This window comes from Hipposideros armiger, unplaced genomic scaffold, assembly GCF_001890085.2.
Source record: "Hipposideros armiger isolate ML-2016 unplaced genomic scaffold, ASM189008v1 scaffold_15, whole genome shotgun sequence".
Lineage (NCBI taxonomy): Eukaryota > Metazoa > Chordata > Mammalia > Chiroptera > Hipposideridae > Hipposideros > Hipposideros armiger.
Window position 1 is genome coordinate 7,480,413 of NW_017731365.1, and position 11,350 is coordinate 7,491,762.

Below are 11,350 nucleotides of genomic sequence, written 5' to 3' on the forward strand. Positions count from 1 at the left end.
GCACTCGGTTCGGCATTGCAGCTAAATATAAGTTGGATCCCACTGCTTCCATTTCTGCAAAAGTCAACAACTCTAGTTTAATTGGAGTGGGCTACACTCAGACTCTGAGGCCCGGCGTGAAGCTTACACTGTCTGCTCTGGTAGATGGGAAGAGCATTAATGCTGGAGGCCACAAACTTGGGCTTGCCCTGGAGTTGGAGGCTTAATCCAGCTGAAAGAAACCTCTGGGAATGGATATCAGAAGATTCGGCCTTAATTTTATTTCCAGTGTGACCAGCAAGCTTTTATCCCCCAAGAAGGTGATCAAAACAAAGGATGACCTAAACAAGAGCTGTATTTTAAATATTTAGACAGTTACTTGTTAGCTGGTTTCTAGTTGAATTGGTTATCTAACTAGTTACCAATGCTGCAATCGTGCAGTCACCTATACATTATTTAAATGTATTTAACTGTTAAATGTGCTACCGACCAATAATGAAATAGACCTTTATGAAAACTGTGCAATTGTGTGCATGTTTGTTTTTATGTTCCTTTTAACATTGAATATTGCCATTGAATGAAATGGATCAGTGGATTTAAGATGAGGATAAAAATTTTTTTGTTAAGTTTAACCAGTAGAATCACTTTGGTATCCTAAAACATTACAAATTACGAATAAAACAAGTGTACATAATTAATAATGCCAAGTATTTGCGGAGTTAAAAATTTGCTAGCTAGGGTCAAATCTCCCTAGTATCGAGCTAATAGTTTTTCCAGTGAGCATTTTGCCCTTTATCAAAATCTATGCCACCAAGTCCTCTGTGTCTCTAGAGTAACTCCGTGAGCTTTTTAGACCATAATAAAATACGAGGATATATGCCTTTACTTCTTCAGTTTGTAAGTTTGTGCAAAATTACACTGGAATATTGTTAACTCAGGAAAGGTTGGAGAATAAGTGATGAAAGTGAAGTAAGTGATGGTGCTGAAAAGTTACGTATACAAACCATACTACTCCTGTGAGCTACTGCTGCAGAAAATGAACTAGGCCCTAGTTAGGCGGGATGGGACTAGGTGTAGACAGCCTCAGTAACCAGAGGGACTGTGAGGGGAGTACATAGTCCCAGTGAGAGGTCATTACCCCTTCCAGGCAGACACTGACTGAAAACCGTGGGCCTAAGTTTGAGACCACAGGCAACGCCTTCAGGTTATGTGGCCATTGGTCTTTATCTAGACTTGGGCTGAATGGTAGAAATTAATAGGTGATTCTGGTTGGAAAAGCAGGACAGAGCAAGTTTTTTGATGGGAAGAGATAGTTTGAAGGATAGAATCAAAGGTTAGAGAAGGGGAGATTTGTCCAACAAATGTATAATAATAGGTCTGAAGTACAGTTTGAAGCCTGAGAAAGCAGATGATAAAATGTGGTACTTTGAGATTCATTACACAAAAAATTACACATCCTGGTCAAGAAGAATGTGATGAGAAATTTGAAGCCTAAGCAAGCTCTCTACACAGGTGTACGGGGGCGGGGGGGGCGGGCACAGAGGCCCCTCTGGTCTCACTGTGTTTGTCCTACAGGACTGGCTGGAATGGCCCATGTGAATCAGATGCACAGGTCTTCATACAGAAAGTTGGAATTTGAGCCAATTTGTTTGAGTCAGGACCTACTGTTAGGTAAGAAGAAAAACAAGAAAAGACGTCTGTGAAAGCACCTTTTGTGCTTTCAGGATACATAAGAGACGTGTGAGGTCGACCAGCAGCCTCTCAAACTGCTGGTGGTGCTCGGGCGGGAGGAAGCCTGCTTACTGGGCCTGGTGACACTTGCAGCCTCCTGGATGGCTGGCTGCTCTTTAGCTTACCAGTGGCTGGAGTTCACCTGGTCAGCACTCTGGACTGGGCTGTGACCATGCGTTATGTGGTGCAAGTAAGTTCCCAGTTTATCAAGGATCTACTTACAGAACATTGGACCTAGCCACCCATATGCATCCTAGTATGTTTTTGGGAGTGGAGACGGGGGTAGGTTTATAGCCAGGGGTCTTTGAGTGTTGTCTAAAATGCAAGGTTATGAAAGTCGCCACCTGTGGCCTTGCTTCTAGCAGCCTCCCGGTGGACTTCACTACCCAGGCCTAACCAGGTGTTGGCGAAATCTAAGGGCATTCTAGGCTGATGCTGTTTCTGCCTGAGGTGGTGGGAGTGGAAAGAACACTTAGTACCTGAGCCTGACCTTCCTCTGGGTGGAGATATTCCTACAGGATTGGGGGAGTTTAAAGGAGAAAAATGAAGCACCCGCTTCCTCTCCACCTCCACACATGGTGCTGGAAAGCCTTACTTTCTCTTCATCTTATTCTGGGGAACATGTTAAAAATTGCCATACTTCCACAACTAGACTGAAGAACAGAAGGACAGCAACTTGTCTGATCGATCCCCTTCTCTGGTTCCCCAATAAAATCTTTAAAAAAACAAAAATTGGCCATACTGATGGTCTACTTATAGGACTGTCTGCTTCACACCTCTGGCCAGTGATCCCACCCAGTCCCTCAACTTCCTTCAGGACTTAAAGGGGAGGACAGAATATATACGTTAAGTCAATCTTGAGGTCCTCAGGTCTAAGTCAAGTGGCTTGCTTTGCAGAAGTGAGGCCAGGCTGACAGTTTGGAGAAAAGGCGGGCAAATGGCTGGCAAAACTGGCATAACCTACTCCCCTGCAAGGCCTGCTGTCAGATCCCAGGTATGGTCTCCCTGCCGGTACCAGCTGCACTGAACAGGAACTTCATTCACTGCTTCCTAGGAAGAGCTGTAGGAGGGCGACCAGGGGGGCCCCTACCCAGCGCCCAGCCTTCAGCCTGTGGAGTGGAGGCAAACCCGAGGAGCTGGGGCCTCTGACCAGTTGCACATGGCCAGGTCAATTAAAACTATATCCTGCCTCCAGTCAGCTGGAGGCTTCTGTGGTCTGGCCACAGCCTTGGTGCCAGGCTGCCCTCAGGACTGTGCCAGGGAAGGGATGAACTCTGACCTTAACGCTCCCTTTTGCTCAAGAAACTGCTTGTGCTGGACCTTCCCTCCCGCCCTCCCCCACTTAAGTGCAACGTATGGAAGCTCAGAAGATTGTGTCCCAGACCCCACTTTTATTAGACATTTAAAACTCGGGGTCAATGGCTGGGGTCCCCAGGTCCCAATCTTAGATCTTAAAGGCCAAGGTGAGGCCGTCGCCCAGAGGCAGGAGGCTGATGTGGACCCTGGCATCCCGCAGGATGCGCTCATTTAAGTTGCGCACACACTGGGCATCCGGGTCCCGCGGCTGAGGCTGCAACACCTCTCCTTCCCAGAGAACCTGCGGAGGGGCGGGGCACCATGGGGGTTTCGGAGGGAGCTGCCTAAGCAGGAGGCGGGGTGAGGGCTGGAGGTGGGAAAGCCTGGGGACTCGCTGGAATACCTTGAGGGAGGGGCTGACATGAGTACTGGGAAGGGTTTGGGGGGCGGGGTACAGGGAGGAGCCAAGGGGAAACACCTTGCCCCAGAGGATCCCTCCCCTAGATCCCTTACACTGAGGACAGCTAGGACGCCTCCCGGTCGCAGCAGCTGCAGGCACCGCTCGTAGTAGGCGGTGCAGTTCTCCTTGTCGGCGTCCACCACGGCCACATCGAAGGTGCCGGCCTCACCCGCAGCCAGGAGCTCGTCTTGCGGGGGAGGGAGAGGCAGATGAGGCTGAGTCCGCAGGCCACAATGGCTGGAAGCCCCCGCCCAGGCCAGTCCAGGCACTGTTACCACTCACGGGCCCCTGGTCTCGGGGGCGCCAGCCCCGTCACCCTGAATGTGGCCGCAGACCGAGAGGCTGGGCGGCAGGACGCTGTCATTGTCCCAAGCCCATCCGGAGGACCTGGTCACTAGCTCGCACCCAGTGGCCCCATTTGGGAAATGGTGCCAAGGCCCTTTCCACTCCGGTGCTCACCCAGAGTCTCCAGGGCGGGCTTCAACCGAAGATCGATCTTGTGTTCCTCCTCAGCCTGCGAAAGGAGCGGGTCAGAGCCAGCACGCCCCTCACCTGGAGCTGGGAGTGGAGTGCTCTGGGGCCTGACGAAGGACACTCACCTGCCTCCACAGGGGCCGCCCTAGCTCTGGGGGCCCCGGGTTCACCTCGCAGGTCACCACACGGCCGGCCGGCGGCAGCGCCAGGGCCAATGCTAGGGCTGAGTAGCCTGTGAAAGTTCCTGGGGACAGGGACACGGACAGGCTCAGGACACAGTGGGGAGATGGCCGGTGACTTCGGCCCCCAGCGATTACGGCCGCGTGCCCTACCTAAGTCCAGCGCCTTCTTGGCCTTAATGAGCCGCGCCAGGTTGGCCAGAAGCTGGGCCTGTTCACAGGTCATCATCGAATCCCCCTGCGGCTGCTCCAGAGTCAGCTGTGTGTGGGTGGGGGAGGGGGTCGCACCAGCCCTGCCAGTCACCCAGCCACGCCCCGGGCTCAGGATCTCCCTCGTGGGCGTAGTCTAGGGGAACGCCCTTCCCAGGAAACGCCCACCGCGCCGGGCTAGGAAGACAGAAGCGCGGAAGCCTAGAGGGAGCCACCGCCCAGCCCAAGGTCAGCGCAGCCACGTGGGATCCGCGTGGCCGGAGGTGGGCGCCTGTCCCCGTCCCCGACCCTGCTGACCAGCCGCAGGCTCCGCAGCGCCGGATGCTCGCGCATGGAGCGGCTCAGCAGATACTGCCACAGGGGGCTGTCCTCAGGGGGCAGCAGGCGCTTCTCTCGCCGAGATCGCCATGGAGAGCACCGTCTCCCTGCGGGGGAGAGGATACTGGGTCAGGACCTGGGACTCCAGAGTGCCAGCGATGAGCTTCAGCCGCAGCCAGCTTCGAGGATTCACGGGCTCTGCTCCCGCGCCTGTCCCGCCCGCGGAGGCTCTGCCGCAGACTCGGCCCTACTCACCCAGGAAGAGGCCGGTAGCGAAGGCGGCACCCAGAGCGGCCGAGCCCAGGGCCAGCGCAGCAGGCACAGAGAGCCGGGGCATGGGCTGGATCATGGTGCGGGCAGGAGGCGGCGGCGGCGGCGGCAAGGTCACTTGCGCTAGGGCTACCCAGACCGCACTGGGACCCTTGGGCTCTCTCGCTGGTCCGCCTTGTCTGGGTACTGCCCGCGGAGCTGCGGTCTCGAGCTCCATCTGGCGGCTCCACGGCCTTACTGCAAACCCTGCCCAAGCGAGCCGGGCGCCATCTGGTGGCCGCGCTTGGAACTTCGCCTGGCAAGGGAGCACGGTCTGGGGACCTGGGTCAGGGAGGAAATTTTTGATATCCTTCTTCCTCCGCTCTACCATTTCTACTGAGACGCCCCCTGGGGCGTGTGTGGGAGGGTGCGTGCGCCGTCAGTGTAACAGGATAGTAACGAGTACAAAGTGATAGAAATTAAAGGAGCCCCTGAGAAGAACTGAGAGTCAGACGAGGCCTTTGGGGGAGGTGACCAAGGGTAGCAGGTTGAAGGAGTGGGTTTCGGGGGACACAACCAGAGGTGGGCTGGGAAGCTCTGGGGCAGGTCAGGTTGATGGGACGCTGAGACGATGTCCTTAGAATCCTGTCATGGGTGTGAGATCTTGGGCCCATCAGTCTCTCTGAGCCTCAGTTTCCTTTGTGTAAAGCGGGGATCACAGTCTTATTGTAAAGACACCAGATCCCGCAGCCTGGCACACAGTAGGTGCTCAATAAATGGCAGCTGCTGTTATAGGTTGGAGTGAAGTCATCTTGGGGAGGAAAGCGATTGGAGGGCAGGTAAGGCACGCTGTTCTTCAGGGACATTATCCAGTGAGCATTGATTGGACACCTACTGTGTGCCAAACTCTGGAGGAGGTGGGAGAAGCTGTCCTGGCTTGTATTCTTAGTGAAGCTGGATTCGGGGACCACGGGACACACAGAACTGGTGAAGAACCCCAGCGTCATAATTTCCTGTTCTGTAAAATGGGGTTATTAATGGTCCCGACATCCCAGGGGATGAAATGAGAAAATCCAGGTGAAGGACTTCTACAGGGCCCAGCACTTGGTGGGCTACACTTAAAAGGAGTCACAGTCCAAAGGGCAGAAGGTCACCCTGCTGCTGCTCTGCAGCTATCCCGTGGGGACAGCCCAGTTACTCACCACTCTGACCAAACGAGAGCTCCACCGAGGGCTCCCCAGGCGGGGCTCAGCAGCTTGGTGGTGGTGTGGGGGTGGTCAGCGAGAGAGCGAGCTGCGTGGCTGAGGATGCAGAGCAGGTTGAGCTGGAGAGAAACTTGGAGCACTAGACTGACTGCCGGGACCCTGGGCCTTGGCCGGTGACGCCGGAGGAGGCCCAGTTCTGGAGCGGGGCTCCGGGAGCCGAGGGCAGGGCCTCTAATCAGACCCATCAGCCGGCGCCCCGCAGGCCGGAGGTGTGAGAGAGGAGCCTGCTCTTCCGCCGCCGCCGGGGATGAGCCTGAGGGCTGAGTGGGCCCACGACCGGGCTGTCGGGCTTCTCCCACTTCCCAGGCGGCTCCGAGGAGATGCTCCTTCCGCCTTGCCTTTACATCCTCTTATCCTGCTTGCCCTGTAAATGTTTCTCTGACGTGACTTCAAGTCACATTCTCCAGGGTAAGGACTGAGGCTGCTCGTCTCGTCTCCCCCAGAGCTTGAGCACACAGCAAGTGCTAAATAAATGCTCTCTGAATAGTGTGCTGGCCGTGCTTCGGGCTCCTTGCTGTCTGAGCAGCCAGTCTAGACAGTAAAAATAGTAACAGTGGGGGCCTTTTATTGAGCACCAGGGGTCCCTGTGAGCCAGTGATATTGTATTATTCCCATTTTCCAGATAAGGACACGTAAGCTCAGAGAGCCGGTGCTTACTCCTAGACCCTCTTGCTTTCTTAAACCCTCTGACCCGCTGGCCAGAGTGGAAGCACGCCTATGGGCTCTTCTACGCACTGGGCCCCAGCCAGAACCAGACCCCCCAAGAAGTGCATTTCTGGTACCGCTGCTGGGGCCCCTCCACCAGGCCCGCCGGCATGTGGACCCTGGGCTCAGCTGGGGCTGCAGGCCCTACTCTGCCGACTCGGGGTCCAGGTTTGGACACCAGAACCTCCTTCCAGCAGCCTGGCTTCAGGCCGAAGCCCGCAGAGTGGGGGAAGGAGGGGGCAGACGGGAAGGGGAGGCATGTCACCATATATCCCCGTCAGATTAAAAAACTAATTTGAAAAGATTAATGTATTCCATTCTTGTTACGCTGGCTCTGATACCTCTGGGCCCGCGGCCGCTCTGCCTCCTGATTATTGAATTTTTATGGCCTGGTAATTAATTGCAGATTCCCTGTTTTGTTCTATTTCTTTTTCTCTGACATTTTAATTTCAACAAAAAGCAGTGGTCTCCATGCAGGTTCTCTCTGGAGATCCTAATGGTCTATAAAACAGAATGACTTATAGACGTGGCACCCACTTCAGTTGGCGAGCGATTGTTTGAAACCTTGCTGATCACGCAGAATTTAATTTTTCCACCTCCCTCCCCCGTTTGCTCCTCATTTCTTGTCTCTTCCATTGCAGCACCAGCGTCTCCGCTCACAATGAAGGGAGCAAACTGTCGCCTCCGAATCTCTTACAGGGTCTTTTCCTAGAAGGCCAGGGGGCTAAAGACAAAGTAGGTTTTGATTCTTTTCCTCAGATGTGACCCAGGAGGTGGTTGGGGGAGCTGGACCTCCCCAAAGGGCTGTGCGGATGTGGGCAGCTGCCCCAGTGCCGGGGGAGGACCATTTCTACCGCTCAGTTGCCCTTTTGGCCAAATGCAGCTGCCCCATTAGGCACCAAGGAGCCCGCTGGCTCATGCAGGCAGAGGAAATGTGCCTGTACCTTCCCCTAGGTTTGCACCAGGAAGTCAGGGGTTTGACCCCTGACCAACTCTTAGCCAAACCAGGTCACTGGGGGGAACAGCTGTTTGCAAAAAACGGGACTGGAAGAGGCACCTGAGTTTTTATCCTAATGCCCCCAACTTCTCTTGCTCCCAGCCTTGCCAACATCACCCAGGCTAGGCCCCCTACCCCAGGGCCCCCCGGTACTGGGTGGGCAGGGGCTGAAGAGTAAGGCCATAGAGTCAAGTTGTGTCTACGGGGTTGGAACTCGGATGTCTTCAGGGGCCAGGCAGGTAGGTGGTGGTGGTGGTGGGGGGTGATAGGAACTGTGGGACTGGGGTGTCTCAAAGGTCATGCCCCTGACTCCAGCCCATGTTGCCATGTGGGAAGATGGGTGCGGTGCAGCCAGATTCATTGTCCAAGAAAGGTTTTAATGTAAAACCCCACAATTTAAAACATTTGGGTTAGACTCTTTTTTTTAAGCACCATGTCAGCTGAAGTGAATAATACATCTTTGATCTGGCCCATGGGACAACTGTTTCCTCTGATTCGGAGCATGGCTCAGAGAAGTTGGGAGATGGAAGTGGAGACCATCAGGTACAGAAGGGTCTCAGTGGCTGGTTGACACTCCCTACCCCGTCTCTGCTCCAGGAATCCTCTTCCTGCCTTTGGGCCCTTCACTTCCCCCCACCCCCGCCTCCACACACACACACACACACACACACACTGAGTGGGTTCCTCCCAAGCAGCTGTGGGTCGCCAGAGGCGCCTTTGGGTCTGTCTCCAGGACTTGCCTTCTCTAGGTCTCCTCTCTCCACAGAGAAACTGTAGCCTGGAGTCTGACTACAACTGGGTAAGGTCTGCCGAACTCCCCAGAGAGGATGTCAGCTTTGCACCTAAGACCTCAGGAGGCAATGCCCTGACCCCAGGGCTCCAGGGGCCTGTTTTGAGCTGAGTGGACAGATGTAGATAGACATGAGTCAGGCTTCTGAGGCTCCTGAGATGAGCTGAGGAAGACAGGGCCCACAGCCTGCTCCTGTCTCCTCAGTGCGGAGCTGCTGCAGAGCTGGCGGTGGCAAGGCCCCAGCCTCTAGGGCAGTGGTTCTCAATCTGTGGGTCGCGACCCCTTTGGGGGTCGAATGACCCTTTCACAGGGGTTGCCTAAGACCATCGGAAAACAAAAAGATATTTACATGACGATTTATAACAGTAGCAAAATTACAGTTATAGAGTAGCAATGAAAATAATTTTATTGTTGGGGGTCACCACAACATGAGGAACTGTATTAAGGGGTCGCGGCATTAGGAAGGTTGAGAACCGCTGCTCTAGTGCCTCAGTTTCCTCATGTAGACAGGCCAAATGGCAAGTGCCAGCATACTCATACTCATAGGCTCCAGAGTCAGATAGACTTGGCTTCAAACATGGGTCCCACCACTTTGTGGCTGTGGGGGCTCAGAGTTCCTCAGCTGGAACATGGGGATGATACTTCTGTGTTAGTGTTCTATTGCTACGTAATAAACTACCACACACTTAGTGGCTTCAGACAATGCCCATGTATTATCTCAGGTTTCTGTAGGTCAGAAGTCCGGCAAGGGGTGGCCAGGTTCTCTGCTCAGGGCCTCACCAGGCCACAGTCACGGTGTCGTCTGGGGCTGCAGCTCTGCCCCGGAGCTCTGGGCCCTGGCTGTTGGAAGGTTCAGTTCCTTCTCACGAAGCTCCTCCATCTTCAAGGCCAGCAAAGGCACCTTGAATCTTCGTGGTGCTTCAAATTGCTCTGCTTTCCGCTCCTGCTTTTAAGGGTTTGTGTGATTACAATCGGCCCCACCCAGGTAACCCAGCATAACCTCCCTATGTTAAGGTGAGCTGGCGAGTAACCTTAGTTATACCTGCCAAGTTCTCCTTGCCATCTAAAATGACAACCACAGGAGTAACATTGGTGGTGGAGATCGTGAGAGGATGGCAAAATTCCGCCTGTCACAACCTCCAATCTCTGAGAATGGCTGTGTGGATTAACACGCCCCTGCCTGGTTCCCGTCCCCGCTTCTTGAGAAACACAGGATTAGATATTTCAATACGTAGGATTCCCTGCTGCCCCTGATAAGAACAGAATGGGAGGTGGGAACGTTCCTCATAGTAACCCTAGTAGCGAGAATTGTCTCCACTTTCCAGATGTGCAAACCCAGGTGCCCAGATGTCAGGTGACGCGTAGATGACAGAGCCAGGATGTGACTTGTCTCTCCCAGCTTCCATAAAAATTGGTCATCTCACCACTGGGCCCAAGTCCAGAGCGCCTAGGTCCTCTGGAAATTCATTTAGTTCTTTGGGGAGGCACCCACTACGTGCCAGCACTTTACGTGTGTTTCAATATCTCTGGCTCAATTCAGGTGTTTCGGGGGTCCCCAGTGAATGACTTAGATGTGTGTTTCATGGTGTCCCCTGTTTCTTTCCTCCTTTCTTGTCGGGATGGCCAGGGGTGCTTCTCCTGGACACCTGGCTGACCCTCAGGAGCCTTTAAATGGGCAAGACTTCATGGGGCCCTGGAGAAGCAGCAAAGAAAGTCTCCCTCCAGCTTTTACCTCTTTACCTTGAGACACTGACCTACATTGTGAGTCCTTCCCCAAAAGAAGACAAACACACATGCTTCCCAGAAGGCATAGCTTCCACATATCAGATGCGCGGCGCAAGACTCAAAAGCAAATGTGGGAGGTGTGAGTTAGCGATTATGTGAAGGAGAACGATGCTCTGGCAAAGCAAGCGTGACGGAGGTGGCGGTGCCTGTTTCTGCCGGAGTGGTTGTGGTGGAGCCTCTACACAAGAGGTGGGCTGTGTTGGTGGCTGCGTTCTAACGGAACAGTCCCGTGATGGGGTGGGGCTTCTAGCGGTGACGATCCTGCTGGGGAACGTCCGAGCCTGATTGGCTGGTCCTCCCAGAGGCTGCTCTTTACAATAGAGTGGAGTTTGCTCTTTGCTATAGAGTGGATTCTATTACTTGTAACAAAGTAAAATCTGCTGTTTTGCCACAGAGCATCGTCTATGGTTTGCAATTAAGAGTCCTGCTTGGTACTGCTCTGTGGGACTGATTTCCCCTGCTACAGCGGACACTGTTACCCTCCGCCTCTGAGCCGTTCCTCCTTTTGCCTTGCCAACAGGAGGGAGCCTGATACTCTTCAGGCAACATTGCGCCCAACTCTGGGGGATGAACTGTGATCAGTCTCAGGCTGTCACAACCAACCTAGGCCTTTTTTCAAGATATCTGCTCTCACCTCTCCTGCAGTTCATTTCTGGCCAGAGACAAAGGGGTGCTTCTCAGGACATTTGCCTCCCTGATAATAAGAAACCCCCTTTTCCCATTTGGCCTCTTCTTACCTTGAATGGGTTTGTGTAAAATGAAATGCTTGGACCCATAGCAGCCAATTTCTGGCCACGAAGCAACAAGTTTAAGGATTAAAACAACCGAACGGTGAGGAAGCCGAGAGGAAAGATGGCGTGTTGGTCCTTGAAGACATTATCCAGCCGCTGAGCCACCGCCCGCCACTGCCTA

The 11,350-nt window shown here is 53.9% G+C and overlaps 2 protein-coding genes across 3 annotated transcripts in view; one reads left to right on the plus strand and one right to left on the minus strand.

Annotated features, from left to right (window-relative positions):
- VDAC2 (voltage dependent anion channel 2) overlaps positions 1 to 504 on the plus strand; it is a 16,401-nt gene extending 15,897 nt beyond the window's left edge. Inside the window, exon 10 of the mRNA XM_019626139.1 lies at positions 1 to 504. Coding sequence (XP_019481684.1) covers positions 1 to 206 — 206 coding nt within the window. The 3' untranslated portion in view covers positions 207 to 504.
- A 2,589-nt stretch (positions 505 to 3,093) lies between these two features.
- COMTD1 (catechol-O-methyltransferase domain containing 1) lies at positions 3,094 to 8,883 on the minus strand. 2 transcript variants are annotated; one of them, XM_019624320.1, is made up of 7 exons: positions 4,903 to 8,883; positions 4,627 to 4,754; positions 4,273 to 4,378; positions 4,066 to 4,184; positions 3,926 to 3,980; positions 3,520 to 3,653; positions 3,094 to 3,307 (listed from the first exon to the last, which is right to left on the minus strand). In XM_019624320.1, the coding sequence occupies exons 1-7, from the start codon at positions 5,285 to 5,287 to the stop codon at positions 3,155 to 3,157; spliced, it is 1,080 nt and encodes a 359-aa protein (XP_019479865.1). In that variant the 5' UTR covers positions 5,288 to 8,883; the 3' UTR covers positions 3,094 to 3,154. The 2 variants fall into 2 exon arrangements, with proteins under 2 accessions (XP_019479865.1, XP_019479858.1); XM_019624313.1 differs by having other exon boundaries at positions 3,139 to 3,653.
- Between the last annotated feature and the right edge of the window lie 2,467 nt (positions 8,884 to 11,350).

Bases quoted from the DNA above. Each gene is read 5' to 3' on its own strand.
- COMTD1 (XM_019624313.1), bottom strand. From the start codon at position 5,287: ATGGTAGAGCGGAGGAAGAAGGATATCAAAAATTTCCTCCCTGACCCA. The intron at 3,981-4,065 runs GTGAGTGTCCTT...CTCCTTTCGCAG, and splicing joins GGCGGCCCCTGTGGAGGCAG to GCTGAGGAGGAACACAAGAT. The intron at 3,654-3,925 runs GTGAGCACCGGA...CTCCCCCGCAAG, and splicing joins GCCCGCCCTGGAGACTCTGG to ACGAGCTCCTGGCTGCGGGT.